This window comes from Mesoplodon densirostris, chromosome 16 (genome assembly GCF_025265405.1).
Source record: "Mesoplodon densirostris isolate mMesDen1 chromosome 16, mMesDen1 primary haplotype, whole genome shotgun sequence".
Lineage (NCBI taxonomy): Eukaryota > Metazoa > Chordata > Mammalia > Artiodactyla > Ziphiidae > Mesoplodon > Mesoplodon densirostris.
The window spans coordinates 16,742,769-16,763,199 of record NC_082676.1 but is presented as its reverse complement, the minus strand read 5'-3'; the positions used below and the strand labels follow the sequence as shown (position 1 = coordinate 16,763,199).

The window sequence follows — 20,431 nt, the reverse complement described above, 5'->3', positions numbered from 1 at the left end:
AAAGAAATCCCTCCCTCTCACCAGCTTCATGGATGTTCTCAGAGCTCAGTTTCTCCAAATGTAAAATGGGGGGATGAGACCCTGCTCCTCTGTGTGTCTGGCTGATTGTGGGCATATGTACCTGTGCATTCCTGGCGTGTAGTGGGCACCCAGAGGGCATAGTTCCCAGCCCGCTGCCCCATCATAGCTGGTGCCTGTCCATTTTTGGGCAAAAGTTTAAGTCAGCACAGGGTCAGCCCAAACAAAAACCAGCTGTGCTCCGAGTGCAATTCTGCTGTCGGAACCCAGTCAGGGGGAAGGTTGTGTGTACGGGGAGTGGAAGCTGTTTAATAATAGGACATATGCCAAGGCCAATGGGCACTTTGACAAATGGAGGCTGGCACGTGGCGTGGTGCATAAGCCCCCAGGTGAGTACACACAGTGGGGTTGGAGGACCAGCAAGGGCCCATTTGGTGAGACCGGCTGTGCAATCAGACGTGAGTTGGAGTTCGAATGCTGGGAGGGCTGTGAGGAGGGAGAGGGGGAAACGGGAGGCAGTTGCAGAGGATGGAGGGAGGCAGGGCGTGGAGCACCTTCAAGTGTGCGACGTGGCCCCTTGGTGATCAGCGTTTCCGGCGAGGAAGCACGTGGGGTTAAGCAACCACGACATCCCAGTGAGCTTGAGGATCCAGACAGGGCACCTTAGAGGTGCAAATGGCTTCAGTCACTTCCCTGGGGCGAAATTGGTTTCACCTCGAAGAAGCTTTGTGGCTTCTCAGCACTTCCAGGTGCTGATGGCGGCATCACAATATTGTGAAATTAAGCGAAGCCGACTTCATTACCAGCTTACCTGGTGAGGGAGCAGCCACCTTAGTTAGCACTGATGGTTGGGTATGACAGAGCTAAAATTGAACTTGGCAATTACTACTCATGAGAGGCTCTCGGTGCTGTGAAAAGAAGGTTCCGTGGAAATCAACCCTGGTAATCACCCGGCTAAAAATTAGTCAGTTACTATTCAGGTTGCTCTGTCAGCATACGCATTGGGGTGATGCAGGGGAAGGGGGATGGAAACTTGGGTTTTGGCTGTCTTGGGTTACCTTGCGTTCACCTGCACCAGATTCGTTTTTTACATTAGTTCCAGGACAGAGGTTTGAGAGGCCCCGTGTTAATGTCGTGGTGCAGGGTGGCCGTTTGAATGATGGGTCGTTTTAAAGTCCTGTTCTTTTTATTTGCATGAACTCACACCTCTTTCTCAGCTTTCCAGTTTTCTCTACACTTGTGAAGGGGTTTTCCTAACAGGTCCTTGCCTCTCCTTGGGATGTTGCACATGACGAGCTCAGATTTTGTTGACTCCTAGTCTTAGAGGAGGGTTTGAAGGCTATTATTGAAGGTTTCTGAGCCCTTCATGGAATTATTTTTATTAAGCTTTGGCTAGAGTATTTCAACAACCTCAGAATAATGTCCCCATGTTGCAGATAAAGACAGTGAGGGGCCGGTGTGTGCTTGGCTGAGAGAGTCAGATGGAAAGGAAAAGCTTGTACAGATTCAGTTCTCAGTTGACTTGGGATGTGGGCCCTGACTGTCAGGGACGGGAAGATGGCAGTTCAAGTCAACTCATTGCTTTGAACCTCAGTTTCCTCATCTGTAAAATGGGAACTTGGGCTAGGCAGGTGTGTGAGGCTTCAGTGAGATAAGGCAGGCACAGTAGCACCTCAGCACAGGTGGCTGTTGTTATTAACAGTGGTATTTATTGTCCACCTCTTCTGTGCCAGGTGCCAGGCTGGGCCTTTTCCATAGGAGACCACTGCTTTGTACAGAGATCCTGCAAGGAATTCTTAAGTAAATGCAGGCTCAGAGAGGGTTTAGTTTTGTCCAGGTCCTCTCAGCGAGTAAGGGGCAGGGCCAGGATTCAAACTCAGGCAGTCTGGCCCCCCAGAGCCTGGCAGTTGTCCCTGGCCTCATTGTGGGAACACTTGACCATCAAAAAAAAAACAAGGCAGCCTGGATGAGCTGCCTGGAGGGCCGAGAAGAGAGAAGCATTAGAACAGAAATACCTTTTCCAAAAGTCTGCAGCCCTTCCACAGGAAGCTGAGTCATCTGTCTTTGTTTTGAACCATGACCATCAAGCTGCCTCCAAATTCGAAAAATAAAAATAAAGCTAAAAAATGCTGAGTTCTGTCAAGGTGCAAGGGCCCCTCCCTGGCTCTACCCCAGGGGGAGCTGAGCAGAGGGTCTGTAGAGCTGGGACCCCCGCCACCCCATGCTGCTTGGCCAAGTACTCAGTGCAAAGGGAAGAGCCCTCCTTCTGGAAGCCACGCTCTGCAGGTTCACCTGCAGGCGGCTGCAGGTACCCAGCCTGCCAGGTGGATGCTCCTGCCCTGGCCCCGTGTGCCCCATGGGGCTGGGACTCTCACGGTGAGTCAGTCACGATGGGATGCTGCTCTGTCACTGCACACTGAGGACAACATGGTTACACCCCGGAATTCCTCCTTCCAGTACATCCAGAATCTTCTGTCCTCAGACTCAGCCTCCCTTCCCCCCGCACTTGGTGGCGTTCAGTAAGTGTTTGATGGAGAATGTGGGGACTTCCTGCATTTGTCCTGTGTTGTCCCATCTCTAACATGCTTCCTCCCTTCTCTGTTCACCCAAACTTTGCCCCTCCTTCAAATCCCAGCTCAAATGACACGTTCTCCGTGAAGTCCTCGCTCAGCCGATGACCCTGGGGCCCTTAGCTGTGAGCACCGTCTTCCTTCCATCCTACGGTCTCACTACATGCATGAGCTGGGATGTCTTTTGAGGACGTGGACAGTGTCCTGCTCACACATTGCCCTGGTGTCTGGAACCCCGCCCTGCATGGCGGGGAAGTAGGCAGAGGGAATAGAAAATTCTTGGTGAGTGAATGAATAAATAAATGATTATTGAAGGATTTTTGCCTTCACACTGTCCGTGTGCCAATCAGTTACACCTTTTATCAGCATCTTTGGTTTCCAGTGAGCGAGTTTAACATTCAACAAACAGCATGAGCTTCTTTCCATAGCAGTGAATGCTGCTCATTTCATAGGTGCCTAGTATTCCACTGTACAGAGACCTGTGATTTATTTAACCAATCCCCTCTCGGTGGATTTTGTTGTCATTTCCATGTTCTCATAAATAATGTTGCAAAGAAGAAATAAACATTCTTGTTCATACAGATTTGGGCCTAGAAAATCCTTTCCCACCTTAAGCTTATATGAGTATTCACGGATGGTTTCTTCCTGCACCCTTCCAGCTTTGTGTGTGTACATTTCCAAATCTTCAGTATGTCTGAAAGTTTCATCCCTTTCTATCTCAGTGCAAAACCTGCATCTCCCTTTCCTTCAGACAAACTTCATGTGCTTGGATCTTGGCCTTGTATCTACAGATTGTGTGTACTTTCTATTTGTTGAGCACCTACTGTGAGTCAGTTCCTGTGCTAGGAGCTGGGACCCAGAGGTGAACAAGACAGATGGTCCCGGCCATCAAGGAGCTCACAGCCTAGGGAGGAAGATAAACAGTAAACATAGAAATAAAAGCCATCAAAACAAGCAACCAGAAGCCATCGGCTGGAGGAGTGTGCTACAAAGAAAATAATTCAGGTGTGGGTGAGTCAGTGGACCCCCTCTCTGGGGAGGAAGGAGAGCTTGAGCAGGATGCAAGGGTTTTGTGAAGATCTGGGCAAAGGCATTTTATGCAGAGGGAACAGCATGAGAAAGGTGCAGAGGCACGAGCAAGACTTCTTCCTCTCTGGAGCCTTTTCTTTCTTTCTTTAATTTTTAAAATTATTTATTTATTTATTTATTTATTTATTTTGCGGTACGCGGGCCTCTCACTGTTGTGGCCTCTCCCGTTGTGGAGCACAGACTCCGGACGTGCAGGCTCAGCAGCCATGGCTCACGGGCCCAGCCGCTCCGCGGCACGTGGGATCTTCCTGGACCGGGGCATGATCCCGTGTCCCCTGCATCGGCAGGCGGACTCTCAACCACTGTGCCACCAGGGAAGCCCTCTTTTTTTTTTAATTAATTTTTTTTTTTTTTTTGGCTGCACTGCACAGCACATGGGATCTTAGTTCCCTGATCAGGGATCGAACCCCTTTCCCCTGCAGTAGAAGCGCAAAGTCCTAACCACTGGACTGTCAGGAAATTCCCTTTGGAGCCTTTTCTAATCCCCTCAATCCTTCCTCATACTGTCATGCTGGGCAGCAACCCCCTGTATCATGTGGCATTTGCCGTCCCCCAGGCCTTTCTCTCTGTCACTTAGTTTATTATTGTTATAAGTGAGGCGACCCCCCAAAACTCCTCTCACTTAGTTCTAGATGCCCTCAGCTCTCTGATGCTTCCTCAGCAGCCTCTGATGTTTCTGAAATGTCCAAAAGATTGGCTTAATAGCACCCAGCATAGTACATGGTACTTAACAGGTGCTATCATCCCCATTTTACAGATGAAGAAACTGAGGCTCAGGGAAGTTAACTGTTCCAGCAGGCAGAGCAAGAATTCAAACCCAGTTCTGTTTTATTCCAAAGTCCACCTTCTTCATGGAGCCCTAATTTAGCTGGATTTATGTGAAAGCCAATGAGACTGCCAGGGGAGCTGTAGTGTTTCGGGACAGCACTGTCCCAGACCTGATCCAGCCTTGTGGTGGGTGACCTTGGCCCTTGGCTTACTGGCTTCAGAGGAATGGGAAAGGAACCAGGGAGGCTCTTATGTTTTTGTTTTAAACTACAAATGTAGTACATGCTTGTGGAAAAGAAAAAAAAAAAAAAACGAAACAAGAAAGAAAAAAGCAGCAGCTGAAAATACCTCCTTCTCCTCCTCCCAAGGGTAACCACTATTAACAGTTTGGCATCTTTTACAGTGCATATCCAAACACACACAGAATTATGGTTTTCATAAAAATGGGATCATGTCCTTGACTTGCTCCCAGCCGGTTCTAAGTCAGCACCTACAGACCTTCCTCATTCTATCATATTCCACAGAACGGATATACTTCAGTCGATTCAGCCTGACCCCGTTTTAGACATTTAGCTTGCCTCTAATTCTTCTCTGTAACAAGCAACATCAGTGAGCACGCATGGTGCACGCAGGTACCAATATTTCTGCAGGATGGATGCTCAGAAGTCTAATTGCCAAATGAAATGACGTGCAGGTTTCACACAGGTGCTGCCAAAGTGCCTTCCTAAAGCCCTTCCGGTCCAACACCCGCTCCCAGGGCAGTGGGCAAGGCCCTTAAGCCACAAATAATGCAGAGCTGAGCTGCCTCCCCTTCTGCACCCTGAGACCTGGCATGGAGACCGCCGCCAGGAGCTCTGAACACACAGGCCCAAATTGGGATAGAAGATGGATTTTTATAAAAGAGGTTAAATAACAGGTTTTTCCATTTCACCTTATAGGAATGGGATGGGGGGTTGGGGTACCGGGCCTCTAGCCAATAGAGGACCAAGGGTTGTCAGGAGGGCTTATAAAGCTTGCTATTTCTGGCATTTTTTCTCTTTCTCTGCTGATTATGCAGCAGAATCGCACAGAGGCTGTCGCGGGCGCGTTCTCTTGCTGCTGGGGCTTCTGTGGAATGAGACTCGGGTTCCTTCTACTTACAAGACGCTGGTGCATTGCAGGTGTGTTTCAGCAGAAGGTAAGCAGCGGGTGCTCGCTGCCTCCTGGGGTGGAAGTGGTCAGGCTGGCGCTGCAGGGTGAAGACAGACGATGTCTGGGTGGGAGCAGGCAGGGACCTGGACAGGTGTCTGTCACATTGTAGAATGAAGATACTTTGGAAGGTCCAGGAGGCCTGCAATTGGCAGCTCCTTCTTGAAAAGAAATTCTGCTGGTACCAGCCCCTGAAGAGCAGGTCTTGGTGCCCAGATGCTCAGAAAGCATTTGTTTGCTCTTTCGTACATCCATTTAACATGCCCTGAAGTGGGCCTGACCAGGTGTGATGGGGGGGTCTGGCTAACTCAGATTGAAACAAGGATGAAGCTGGCCCATGGCATGATAGGAGCGCAGAAGATACCTGGGATGAGGGGTGGGAAGGGCCTTTCAAGGCAGGAGGGGTGAGAAGTAGCTGGGGACATCACCAGGAACAAAGTTTGAGCTGCCTCTTCCATTGGATTTTGGAGTTTGTGGAATCAAAAATTCCTCTCCCGATTGGCGAGTGCCACCTTTTCCTTTTCTCCATTAATGATATTGAAAAGATAACCAGTTGGGATCTCCAGTTGCCCTCCTTTTGTAGAAGAAAGGACAGCAAAAAATGAGAAAGGGCATTGTCACAGATTTAAGGGCAAACACACACACGCATTATAGGTGACAGGGATTTTGAATGAAGAAACACAACGTTCATGGCATTTTCCCGCTGACCCTGGGGAGACAGTCTTTGTGATGGGAGTTGGCTGAGTTGGGGGTGGGGCTTGTTACAGTTGACAGGGCTGCACCCAGCTGAGCCGAGAGAGAGGGGGAGGCCTCACCTCTTCTGGCGCCGATTCATCACAGTCGTAGTCATTGTTGCAAATCTGGCTGCGTGCACGTGTGTCCCAGAAACGGAAGGCACGCCACTCTCTCAGGCCTGCTTTCCCTGGCTTGGAATATCCCAGGTCAACTGAGAGAGACCAAGAAACAGGAGCTTCTGTGCCCCGTGTGTGATCTCCACTTTCTGCACACTGGGTCTAAAAGCAGGCAGTCATAGGCCCCCAGTCTGCTGGGAAGGCTTTGGAGCCAGCCAGACATTGAGGAAATAGCTATTTGAGTGCCCGCTGTGTACCAGGGGCTGGGTTAGGTACCGGTTGCAAATCTCAGCTCTGCCTCAAATACAATCTGTGACATTGGGCAAGATTTTTGAGCCTGGCAAGTCTCAGTCTCCTCATCCATAAAATGGGGGCACTGATACCCGCTTTTCTGTGTTGTGATGAGTTTGTGTGTGTGTGAGCATATCTGTGTATGACCTGGGGAGCTCTCCCCTTGTGCTTGTAGCCAGAGGCTCTGTGTTCTGGTTCTCTTCTTAGGGAGCTTGAATGCACGGCCGCAGTCTGCTTTGCAGCCCTGTCTGATATGAATTTCTCTGTCTCTGGTCACATCCATGGGCTCTTGACAGGGAGAGGAGTAAATGACAGGGGCTTACTCGCTGTCTCGAAACAGAACTGACTCTAATTTTTAACACTTCCTGAACAGCTTACTGAATACCAGTCACCAGCGTTGTATAATACAACTGGGATCTCAAGACAAAAGCCAGCTAGTAAACCAGTGTTTGCTGAGAGCCCTGGGTCAGGGAGAAAGGCCTTGGAAGAGAGGAGGGAGTGGTCTTGGAAGGGAGGGTGTGGCTGGAGTATCACCACCCCCACCCCCATCCCCGCACATCTCCGAACGTGGAGAACAGAAGCTGAACCCAGGTTTAAGACTTGACTTTGAGTCCTGGCTCTACTCTGCGCTCGCTGTGTGATCTCCGGCAGGTCACCTTACCTCTCTGAGCCAGAGTTTCCTCTCCTACAAAATGATGGATTGTTAGGAGGATTAAACAAGATCTATCAAGCACTTTGTTGGTGCTCAGTAAATAAAAATACTCATCCCTCTTGAGGAAGGGACCCTGCAGAGCCTTTGACAGGGTGTGGCACACAGCAGGCACCCACTGAATATTTACAGAAAGAACGAAGGTGCCCAGGGAGTGGGAAACCGCAGTTGCAAGTACGTACCCTGCTACTGTAATTGCTTTGTGATCTAGGGCAAGTTCTTCACCTTTTTTGGTTTCCGATTCCTTCAGAGAAATAATTCAGGCTGGTCCCAGCAGCCCCTACTGTTTTACTCCTTGTTGGAAATCAGGGTTGTGCGGGGACCCTCCAGAGGAGGATGAACTGCATGTTTGAAATTAATTTCCTTCCCATCATTAGTGGCACCCGTAACGACTCTTTCCCCGCTGCCTCGTGCATCCACAAACCAGTAATTAATGAAATTGGGAGCAGAAGCAGGGATGCAGGGTTTCCCGAGGAGGCGGCTGGGCTGTCCCTGTGGCACCCACTGTGATTGCCTCAGGGGCCCGAGGGCTGCCCAGGAGTTGCCGTCTCTGTCTAGCCAGGAGGCCTGGCAAATGTTCACATGTGTGAACAACAGCAAACGAAGTCCTGAACTATCATAGACGGGGAGTGGATTCCCCAGCTTCTCCCAGACCCTCCGGTGACATTTTCCAGGGAGGGTGTGAGGGCTCCCCCGCTGTCAGGTGTCTGTGGAGATGGGCATTGGAATGGGAATTGGGGGCCTGGGTGGACAGGCTTCGCTCTCATGATTTCTGGCCATGAGACTTGCGGCAACATTCTTACCTTCTGCGGGTCTTAACTTGCTATGCAGAGCAGTTGGGGCCAGGGGAATGGATGCCCCTTAAGGATGGGGGAATAGTGTAGAAAGGCAGCTTTGATTTGCATGTCCTTACCCCAGAGTGTCCATCTGAAGGAGATGGTGGCTCTAAATGGTCCTTATCTCGGTTCACGTGCCCCCAGCCCCAGACTTGCCCTCCCCCTTCACGCCCATCTTGGTAAACATCATGACTGTCCACTCCTTGGCTTAAGTCATCCCTGACCCCTCTCTCTGCTGTACTCCCTGCTGGCTGTGTCTTCAGGGTACAACCACGTTTCCCTGCTTCACTCTTACCTGTGGTTGGGTGACACTGGAGCCTCTACCCAGGCCTCCCTGCCTCCGCCTTCCCTCTTAGAGTCTGCTCTGCTCACAGCCCCCAGCTGGATCTCTGGGAACCAATCCCCTGCTTGAAGCCTTGGCCACTTGCACCCACTGGATCTGTTTCAAAATCCTTCATATGCCTGCTTCGGGGGGGGGGCACCTGTCGGATCTCAGGTTTTGCAGTCAGAGCTAGCCTCTGTCTCCTCCCTCCTGGGCAGAATCACTGCCCTGCTGCTGCCTAAAGCCCCTCCCCTGCTAACCAAACTATCATGCTTCTCGGTTTTGTACACCCAGACCCTTTTGTCCAGAATATGTTTTCTCTACCCCTCGAGCTGCTGCTTATTCTTGCAGACAGAGTTGTGGCATCACTGCTTTCTAGAAGCCTTCTGGGATTGCCACCTCATCCCACCCCCAGCAGACTGAGCCAGGGGCCCCTTCTCTGTGCCCTTCCCATCAGTGCTGTGATGCTCGGAGGGGACTGAAGCCATGTGTGATGCACCTTTATCCTCATGCCTTCTGGAAGGCTGGATAGCACAGCCCATCTGCTTGGGAAACATCACTTTAGATAGTAAATGCGAAGAATCCTTTGCAAAAATTAACAGCCTTCAGACCTAGACTGACTGGATCAGAATCCTCAGCCTGTGGTTTGATTTGGCTGTGTGACCTCGGAAAGCCCCAACCTCTCTGAGTTTGGAGGGTCAAGAGGATTGACAAGATGACACCTATAACAAATGCCCTCTTCTTTCCCACTTGCTGGACAGTAAGTGTCCCCAAAGGCACTTGGAACATTTCAATGGCCACTCCCCATTTCTCCAAGCAGAGTAAACCTAAAGAGGGGCCAGGCCCAGAGCAGCCCCCAGTCCCGTACACAGAGGAGCCCTGCATCGAACCCCAAACAGGAGCAGCCGTCGGGGCAACCTGAGATGCAGAAGCCACAGGAAGAAGCCACAGGCCGAGCGGATGTCAGCTGCTCTGGGGCCCCATGTGGTTCCTCGGATGTGCCGAGCTATGCAGCCCTCACGCCTGCCCTCGCCCGCTCCTCCAACCACAGCATCAGATAAAGCAGGCGGAAAAAGTGCTGCCTTCCTCTCTCTGGGAGGGGTAGTCTCAGTGCCATCTGTGGGGTACACTCTATCCCCTGTTACCTCTCTGGCCGCTCCTCCTCTTCCCCCTCGCTTGCTCTGCCCACCTTAGTGGTCCCCACCGGCGCACTCCGACCTTAGGGCCTTTGCACGGGCTGTTTCTCCCCCACCTACCTGCCCGGCCCACTCCCTCACCTCCTTCCAGTCTTTGCTCCACTATCACTGTCTCAATGAGGCCCACCGCGACCACCCTGTTTAAACTCGCATACCCTCCACCTCACCTCTCCTGATTCATCTCACCGGCCCAGCCTTTTCTTCTTTCCATATAAGACTTAGAACCGTCCAACATACTAAGTAAATGACTTACTACGTTTATCGTTTATTTTCTGTCTCCAATGCAAAAGGGAAGCTCCGAGGATCTTTGGTCACTGCTGTATCTCAGGGGCCTGGAATAGTGTCTGGCACCAAGCACATACTCAATAAATATTCCTTCAGGAAGTGGATGCATGAGAGAGGGGATAAGAACCAGCCCAGCAATGAGAAGAGGGTCAGGATGGGTACTTTGGATTCTTGTTCCATGTATATGCACACACGCCCTCAGCCACTTTTTGAGCCTCTCAGTGTTCGGGACACGGCTGGCCCGGGGTAAGTGCTCATCAGTGGTTGTAGGAAGTAACGGAGACTAAGTAATGCCAGTGGAACGGAGACCTTGGCATATGCTACGAGTTGTTGAGTTGGCAGGAGAGTAGAGGTCCAGTGGGAGATGGTGAGGGATGGCACTGGAGAAATCAGGAGCCAGACCAAGCAGGACCTCAGGACCGAGGGAAAGAGGTGAATCTTTCTCCTGAGGACTGTGGATCTTGAGCAGGGGAGTGACTTGTGTATGGAGGGTTTAGGACTGGGTTCTCCTGGTTTGTGATTAGGTGGGAAAACCCAGGCTTTGCTCTTCTACTTTCCAAGAGTCAGCTGTCTGCCATACAGCCCTTGGTTATGCTTTTCACAAGGTTTCTCATGAACCCATTGTATAGATGAGCAAACTGAGACTCAGAGAATGGAGTCTTATGGAATCCATCTTCCATGTGGCAGCCTGAGTCATCTTTTAAAATAGAAATCAGAGCGCGTTGCTTCTCTGCAAAAACTCTCCAGTGGCTTCCCATTTGAGATAAAATCCAAGTCCCCACCATGACCCCAGGGCCCCACAGGCTCTGGCCCCTGCCGACTGCTCTGATCTCATCCTTGCTCCTGCCCCTCTGCTTACCGTGTTCCAGCCACATTATGCCTCCCCTCATGCCAGAGCTTTCTGCTGGCTGACCCCAGGGACTATGCACTTGCTGCCCCCCCCCCCCACTTATTACGTGGCAGGGCCCTTCTCCTCCTTCAGGGCTCCCTTAGTTAAACTCTTACCTCGAGAGAGAGACCTTTTCAGGTACTCTGTGTTTCTCTCCATCTTCTTCCTCTGCACTCTGTTTGCTTCACAGCATTTGTCACAGTTGTAGACACTTTTGTGTGTTTGTTTGTCACCTGCCTCCTCCAGGGGACTCTGAGGCCTTTGGGGGCTAGGACCATGTCTGTGGTGGATTCAGGGAGCTCTGGGCCTGTGGGGACGGCTGATGCTCCCAGGCCTGCCTGAGGAGACAGACACCTTGCAGGGACCCAATTCCTGTTGCACCTGGTCTTGACCTGCTCCCAGTGCTGCCTACATTCCCTGTAATGGTAAATGCTCTGCCTGGCATTTCGGCAGCCTGGTGGATCCATGTGTACCTGTGGAAAGATGTCAGCTGAGTCATCTAATAGCTGTGAGACCTTGGGCAGTTTCCTTTATGTTCCTGAGCCTCAGTTTCCTCATCTGTAAAATGGGCATACAGAGGGACAGTGTCCCACAGGGGCCTAGTGCATGTGTGCCCAGTGCTTGATTCAGTTCTAAACTCCCTTATCTGAAACCCAAAAGGCTCTGCAACCAGCAGTTATCTTGTAAATATGCTGCAAACTCATTCGGCCCCCAAGCCTGATCTAAACTAACAGATATGTTTCACTTAGCCCTCTTGTGTGAACGTTCATGGGATTCACTGCAGAAATCTGAATGTGTTTTAACTGCAGGTGTTGTCCCAGACCCCACAGAGGCTACTACCTAATTTGTGGAATCTTTACTTTCTCACTTTTATGAAATCCAAACAGATTCTGAATTCTGAAACTCCCTGGGTTCTGGCTAAGGGGCTGTGGACCTGGGTGTGTGAGTTGCTGCTGAAGACCCTCCTGGGGTCTGGGAGGGTCCACAGGGGCCTTTGACAGCCGTGGCAGAGCCAGAAACCTCGTTTCCTCTTGGTTTCTTAGCAGCCAGTGTCTTTTTAGTCACCTGGGGTTAAGTTGGGTTTTGTTGGCTGAGGGGCCAAGGTTAAGGCTTGGGCAGGGTAAGCTCCGGTGCTCAAGCATTTCTGGTTTGAATTTAAAAGGGGAAATTTTTTTTTCTTATGAATCATCAGAAAAAGAAATCAGAAGGAAGTGTGTGACCAAGGAGAGGAAATTAGGGTTTGCAAACTGCGTGCATCACCCCCTTTCTGACTCTTGGGTGATCCCTTGCTCTTGGCAGTTTTCATTTATCTCTGAGATTCTTAGTTCCGAATTTTGGAAAATATACTGCAGACAGTCGTGGTTTTATTCTGGCTTCAACCCTGCTTCCCTTTCTAACCGTGAATATAAATTTCTATTTTTGAATCACTGCCACACTCTTTTACTTGTTATTACTTTAGCAAGTGTTTCTTCCCTGCTCAGAGTCCTGCTTCTGGACTCCACCCCTGGATCATCACAGAAGCTTCTGCCTGGCTTCCTAGACAGGCTCCAGTCTTACTTTCCCCCATTCATTCTTCACCTGAAGCTAAGAAGCCAGTTTCTAAAATGCAGCCCACAGTCTGGGCTTCGGTCTCAACCCTCCACCCCCACCCTGTGTAGCCCTGAAAAGCCCCATCGTGATAAGGTCCTATTTGCCTTTGCAGCTCAGCTCTCACTGCCTCCCCTAAGTAAGTGGGTGCTCCTCTCCAGCCCTCTGTCCTTGGCAAGTGCTGTTCCCACCAGCCTGCCTGTCCTGTCCATCTGGTGCCTTTTCCCTCACCTGGCTAATTCTGCTCAGCCTGCAGGTAGATTGGCTTAGAAGCCACCTCCTCTGAGAAGTCTCTAGGCTCCCATGAACTCTGGTTCCCAGTGCACTTATCACCCGCTTATAATTCCTGGTCCTGTCCTCTTCACTGCACCAGATGCTCAGGAGGACAAAGACTGTATCTTGTCCATCACTGGTACCATCCCCAGCACTCGGAACAGAAAGCTGTTTCAAGCAAGACTGGGTGGACTCGAGACAAATGAGCAGTGTGGTGAGGGGGTGACTCTTGGCGCAGCAGGCAGGGGTCTTGGGTACTCATCTACCCTGCTTCTGGTTGGCTATCTGCCTGGTGGTGGCTGCCATATTCCTTTCCAGAAGGCTGGAAACTGTTTTCCATGTCAGCAATGGTGGGAAGTATCCCAGTTTCATTATGGTTGGTGTGTTTCATGTACACTTCTCCCATTTCCATAGAATCAAGGGTACCTTTTTTCCGATGTATTTGTCTCTTGGTAGATTGCCTCCTGTGTGACTTTCCTGTTTGTGTCCTGTGTCTTTTCATCTGTCGGCATCTTGCTGTCTTTAATTTGACTGAGCCCTTTCTGCATCGTATTTATTAACTATCTCATAGTTGGTGCTGATATTTTCTTAGTTCGATGTCCTTTTCATTTTGGTTTTATTACGCTTCCTTCTACAGAAGATATTAATGCGTATATATTTGAATCTGTCAATCTCCCTTCCTCCGTGATTGCTTCAAGGGCTGAGGAAGTTATCCTGCTGCCAGAGATCTGATAAACATTCTGCTCTGTTTTCTGATATTTCCCTATAACATGACTTTTTAGACTTAACTCCTGAATCTGTTTAGAGCACGTTTTGGTAAGTGGCTTGCAATGGGTATCTAGTCCAGTGTTCCTAAGTAGGAACAGGATAACCCTGTTATCCCCATTCTGTTTATGAAATAATTGGTCTTTGTCTCTTTGTTTCCAAAAGGAGAGACAAAATAGAGTAGTTGTTATGGGCAGGAGCTCGCAGAGTTAAGATCCTGGCTTTGCCACTTTCTAGCCGTGTAACCTTTGAGCACGCTGCTTACATCGAGTTTTTCTCCTCTGTAAAAGGGGGTCGTAGCATCTCCCTTGTAGGCTCATTGCAAAGATTGAGTGAAATATCTTACGGAAATCACGTCACGTGATGCCTGGCATAGAGTACGTGCCCTCCTTAACCATAATGTGTTTCTGTACAGAGTTGGGTCTAATTCTCTACCTTCTCTTCTGTTTCATTGATTTAAAGTTCTCCTTTGACATCCCTGTCCCACTGCTTTAATTATTTAACTGTTGTTTCACAGAATGTTTTATCTCTGGCCAAACTAGATGACACCTCCCCAATTACTCTTCTGTTAGGAATATTGCTTCAAACTCTCGCTGTTTTTTTTCAGTGAATATTGAGTCTTCCCGTGCACTCTGCACTGTAGCCCGCCTCACACCTACACACACACACACACACACGCCAGTTTTCTCACCCTCCCAGCTCTCTGACCGCTCTGGCCCCTCTGCCTGGCAGGTGTGTGTCAACTGTCTCCCCTGGCCTATCTCTACCTAATGCCTCATCACCCCAGCTGTCATTAGTGCTGGCGTCTGTATTGCCTCTGGACCCCAAGCTTCCCTGGGGATCGTTTCTGTGTCCCTCGTACCTTCAGAGCCTGGCACGTGGCCAGTTACATCATAGATTCTCCGATCAGGGCTTGGGGAAGGCGGGGATACTGCCACCATCTTGGATTTTGAGGGTAACTGGTCTTTGTTGTCTTCTGGAGGCACAGGCTCGGGGACCCCAGTACTGTGGTGGTTTTAACCGTTGGCATGCTGTGGCCAGTCACTGGGGGCAGTGTACCAGCCCTGGCCTCCGTTTCCCCAGTGGGATAATGGGAAGGAGTCTAAGAGCCTATCAGCCCTGAGGTTATATAATTTATCTTAAACGGGGTGGCTTGGCAGTGAAGTTGAATTTGAAGAACTCATTGGCATGTGCTCTGCCTTGGAGTGGGGTTTGCTCTCTCTCTCTCTCTGTGTGTGTGTGTATGTGTGTGTGTGTGTGTCCGAGAGGAAGGTCCAGACCCAGAGGTCCTAACTGCCCTCCTGGCTTCTGTGCTGCAGGGTCCCCAGGGAGAGCCCAGACCTAGGGCGTAGGGCTTCCGTAGTGAAGAACAGAGGAGTGGACCTCAGCCTAGGCAAATGGCAGGGGCGATAGGGGAATCCAGCCTCTCTTGGGCACCTTGGTGTGCCCGCACACTGACAGGAGGCATGCACAGCCCTGCCAGTCCCATTCCCATTTTACAGGAGAGGCATCTGAGAATCAGAGAGGTGAGGTTCCTGTCCCAGCCATATGGCCACACAGCCACACAGCAGCTAAGTGCAGAGACTAGGCTTCCAAAACTGGTCTGCTCCAGTGTTCTCTCAGCTCCCAAGTCCAAGGGCTGATTTCAATACAGCGCTAAAAAATATAGTAGCAGTGTTTACAAATATCATTTCCTGTGTTATCTGGTACCAACAGAAGGAAGTGAACTTGGTACTTTGTCTATGTTAGGTTTTGGGGTTAGAAGCATAAGTGTCAAGTTCAGGTGACCTAGAAAACCTTTCTAGGTCAAATTACGATTTCAAAAGATTTTTTTTCTTTTCCTTTCTTTCTTTCTCTTTTTTTTTAAACCGCCCCACGATTGAACGCTGTCGTTGACATATTTCCCTTCCAACAATACCAGCCCTTTGTGGCATGATTGAGGGCTTGTTTTGTAGCACTGGGGAGAAAATATCTCCCACATCATCTGCTTCTCATTGTCTCAGTCACACTCACTCCCCCAAGCCACAGTCCCCACAACGTACACTCATGTGGCTTTTAGTTAATTGTCTTTGGCAAGGATCAGTTTTGGGACTTGTTCCCAACCGCTCGGATGATAGATAATTGTCAAGCACAAATACTGGCCACTCTGGGCAGCCTGAGGCTCTAGATAGCTGACCGCAGCCCAGCCTCTGGGCAGAAGGCTGCGGGTGGATAGCTCTGTGCCTTCGTGAGTAGCAGGGCAAGGCCACGGAAGTAGCACAGCCCAATCGTGCGAGCGTCAGCTCTGGAGGTGGGCATCCTGGGTTTGAATCCTGACTCCACCACTTACTAGCTGTGTGGCCTTGGGCAAGCTGCTTAACCTCACTTGACCTCAGTTTCCTCATCTGTAAAATGGGAGCCTTAGGGGCAGTAACTCACCTTGTAGGTTGTTGTAAGGATTATACGAGTTAAAACTCGTAAATCGATTAAAAGAGTGCCTGACATATCGTAAGCTGGCTGTAAATGTTGCACAGATTAGTTAAAATGAATAAATGATCATAGCTGTAGTGGATGCTGTTGTAAGTCCCCCAGATCCCTCCCCGATTGAGACACTCATTCTTCCAGCTGTGGAGAGTGTTGGCTGCTGCCACTCGCAGCCGAGTCTCTGGGTATTGCCTTTGGTGGAAGGAGGGACCTTGTCCAAGCTTATCAGTCACCCTCCTCCAGGGCAGCCTGGACCCAATGGGAATGCAGTGGCTCCTGCCTCAATTTAGGACATCTCTACAGAGCCATCCCAGCTCCAGAGTCTCCTTGGGACAGGCTGAGACCTCTGTTGTGACTGCATCACAGTTCAACTCGCCCTCTGCCCACCTGCTTCCCTCGGTCTGCTGTTACGCTCCCCAATAAACTTCGAACTGGCAGATTTCACTCTGAGTCTGTTTCCAGGGAACCTGCCCTAAAACAACAGGTAACCATCAGACGTGAATGGACCTTGATAACCGTCTTAAAACACACACTTATTTTCCTTGCTTATTTTTCCAGAAGCTCTTTGAGGCGTGGCCTCCGAGTTCTCCGCGATCCCTGATCCCCATCTCTGGATGGGGGCCGTTTGTACACTCTAGACGTGGCTTAGTGAGCACCCTCTGTTCCGAGGGTCCTGGCTGAACATTTGAACGTGCGTCGGTGGCTTCAGGACCACTCTTCAGGTGGGAAGAGAAAGGTCTAGCTGCTGAACGAACCACAAAACTTAAAACTGACTGAATTACGAAGGGCCCAGAGAGCCTCGCCCACTCAACCGTTCCACGTACAAATGGGGAGATTGAGGCCAGAGAGAGGAAGGCCTTGTTCGAGGCCACGCAGTGAGTGGATACCTCTCCTCCCCACCCTTGGAGCAGAAGGTGCTATGGGGAAATAGCGGGGCAGTCTGGTCTTAGGAGCCATACATGTGGCAGTTGGTAACAGCATTATAGGGTCCAATAAACGCTTCCATAGCTTCTCCCAAGCAGAGGGGCGGCCAGCTGGATCCAGGAGTGGGTATCAGCGGTGGCTTCCTGGAGGGGAACAGCACGGGAGTGATTGGGAGTTAACCGCAAGGAACAGAACGAGACGGGAGATTCAGGTGGAGAGTACAGAGCCGCAGAGGCCGAGGTGTGTGGGAGAGTGTGGTCCATGCCGGGATCTCAGGACGTCTCGAAAAGGCAGAACAGGGGAGGACTGTGAGAGAGGAATGGGAGACCAGCCTAGACAGTCAGGTTTGGCAGGATGGAGGTTTTTTAAGTGCTTTGAATGCTACAGTAAAGAATTTAGACTTTTCCCCCAGTGGTGAGATGGACCTTGAAGGAGAATGACCTGGGCAGAACCAGACAGGGGGCTTATCTGTCATGATCCCCACGGGCCCCTCACTGCCTGATCAAGTCTGTGCTTGGTCCGTCGTTGTGGAATAAATGCGTGGACAGATGAAGGAATGGAAGGTGCTGGAGAAAGATGGCGCCAGCTGCAGTTCAGGGGGAGAGGGGTGGGAGCAGGGACCGCTCCTGATGGGGAGGGTTTATCATTCAGAGCTGGGGGTGTGGGTCACCCTTCCCCACCCTAGAGAGGCCCACTGGCTCCAGCTTAGATGAGACTCGGACGTACTGGGGGCGCAGGTGGGACCAGCTGAGAATATGCACGTTGACATCTCCAGCAGCAGAAGCCTGGTGGAAGGCCATCAAAGTCTTGATCAGTCTGATCTGATGGGGTTCTGGTCCTGCTCTTGGACAGACCACACCCTGACCCACTTCTCGGGCCCCAGCTCCTTCCAGCCACAGGCAGCGCTGGCAGCCCCCTTGGAACCATTCCCCCTCACAGCGGCCAAATGAAAATGTTTGTTGAAAACAACATGTGCATAATTAAAGCTTAATGAGTGCTTGTCTGTTTGGAATGTGCAATTAGATTTATAATCGGGGATGGGAGCAAGCTCCAAATGGCTTTAAATGGAGCTGAGAGAGAGGATAATTTTTGCCATAAATCTGCAGTAATGCAGACGGTGTGTAAGCTGCCACCAGTGATAGAATCACAGGCCTGCCAGGCCATGCTGTGCCCTCTGAGAGACCCTGCCCATCAGGATGTCTTGGCAGCTGCTGGGGGGCTCAATATCGGTCTTTGAGGTGGATCTGCTCTGGGTTGGAGCTGGAGTTTCACCGTGTCTTCCTGTCTCTGAGCTCTGTGATCTGAGGTGACAATGGGGAACTGAGGAATTGGTGCAAGTCCAGCTACCCTGGTCCCCAGGTGTATTGGCCGGGCAAGGAAACCTGCATCATCACCATGTCACCTCTGGTCTGGGATGTGGCTCCACACACTTCGTCCTCTGCTGTATCCCAGCACTTATAACTTAACATTTGTTGAGTGAATGAATGCCTCTGTACCAGCTGCTTGCCTTAAACATCACTCTCCCTCTATGGGCCTCAGTTTCCCCATATCTCTCATGGAGAATTGGATTCAGCTATTGCCATCTCCAAGATTCTGGGTCTGGAGCAGATAGTGGCTGGGACAGCATCTCTGCCAGCACTGTCCAATAGAAGAATAATGCAAACCACTTACATAATTTCAAATTCTTTAGTACTCGCATTTTAAAAAGTAAAAAGAAACAGGTGAAGTTAATTTTAATAATATATTTTAGTTAACTCCATCTATCCAAAATGTTATCATTTCAGCATGTAATCAATATAAATATACCAGTGAGGCATTTTGTATTCTTTTGTTGTTGTTGTTCTAAGTCTTTGAGACCTGGTATGTGTTTTACATGTAAACACCTCTCATTTTGGACCAGCCGTATTCCAAGTGCTCAATGGCCACCACGCTGGACAGGCCAGGTCTAGAAGGAGGATGGTTAGAGTGAGCTGGGAAGGCCCTGCTTCCTTGTCTACAAAACGGGGGCAATGATTCCCACCTCTTGGAGGAGCCAGGTGCCTGGTAGCAGTCTGCCACTGAAGTTGTATTGATCACTGTCTTTTTACATTACCTTCTAATATTTTTAATTGATAAAACATGTGGCACCATCCAAGCCAGCTCTGGTCAGTGGTGGGGAAGCAGGTCCTGCAATGGCTGCAACACTGGACTTGCTCACGAGGGCCCCAGCCCCTCTGGCAGACCATGCCCAAGGCATTATCTCTCCTTCCTGGTAGACAAGGCCCCTGGCCCAGAGTCACGAGGTTCCCTGCTCTGGTTCACACAGCTTGGAAACAGTGGAGGTGGGAAGCCAGTGTGGTCTTTTGTGGGTCCAGCAGCCTGGACTGCAGACTCAGCTTGGGCACGTCTTGGCTGTGTGGCCTTGGGCAGATCCCCTAACCTCTCTGGGCCTCAATCAGAGCTCTGGATTTCTTGGTGGGCAGAATAAGAATGTGCGTCACGTCTGACAAAGCACTGATAAAGAGAAAAACTTGTTTTTGGAGAGAAATTGATATTTGACATTTAGGAACAAAGCGCGAATGACATCATCATAGAAAAAATTAGCCCCTAGTTGGACTGTCTTACAAAGATTTTAATTTACAAATTTTATTTCAAATTACATATGGTGGGTGGAAGCATGAGGGTTTTTTCCCACACTTAGGACCTCACAGGTTTGCATGAAGCCCCACTCAGTTTCTTCAGCTACAGAAGGGAGACAATTATAGCAAACTTCTAGGGTTGTTGTAAGGTTTAAATAGTAATGTAAGTAATAGCTAACAATTTCGAGTGCTTTCTCTGTACCAGGCAAAGTTCTAAGCACATAAATTAATGTATTTAATCCAAGTGATTGTCATGCTCATTTTCCGGATGAGGAAACTGAGACATAGTAACTTAGTTAAAAAGTTGCACAGCTTGAAAAGCAAGCACAAGATTTAGACCCAGGAAGCTTGGCACCAGAGCCCACGTTGGTAGCCACTGTGCTGTCATCCTTCTTTGAGTGATGGTGGACCTGGAGTTAAGCATACGGGGTCTGGTCAGAGTTTGAGCCTGAGGCCCTATCCCTGTCCTGCTTCAGCTGTGCAGCGCCTCTCTGCCCCTCCCCCATGATCTCCCTGGTGTGATGTGTATCTCTGTGTGAGACTTCCACATAAAACCGCACTCTCGGCAGGGCCCAGGGTGCAGCTGCCACGTTTGCTGCCTCTATACTTTTGAACTGTTTTATCTGTGCAGAACGAGTGTTCTCACGGCCCACTGTGGGGGCAGGCGGGAGCGGTGTAGGCTGCTTTGATTGTTTCCCCTTTAGATCTCCATGAGGCATATCTCTTGGTGTCTGCAACTGGCCGGGCTGAGGACTGTGCATCTTTGGTCTTTGATCTGTGTCTCTGTAC

The 20,431-nt window shown here is 50.2% G+C and overlaps 1 protein-coding gene across 2 annotated transcripts in view; it reads left to right on the top strand.

Moving 5' to 3' along the window:
* TOX2 (TOX high mobility group box family member 2) overlaps positions 1 to 20,431 on the top strand; it is a 147,894-nt gene that overhangs the window by 25,982 nt on the left and 101,481 nt on the right. The window contains exon 1 of one of the 2 annotated variants that reach the window (XM_060078429.1): positions 5,497 to 5,622. The exons of the other annotated variant lie outside the window; for it this stretch is intronic. Within the exon in view, the coding sequence (XP_059934412.1) occupies positions 5,497 to 5,622 (126 nt within the window). Of the gene's footprint in view, positions 1 to 5,496; positions 5,623 to 20,431 lie in introns of those variants that run through there. 2 annotated transcript variants of the gene reach the window in all.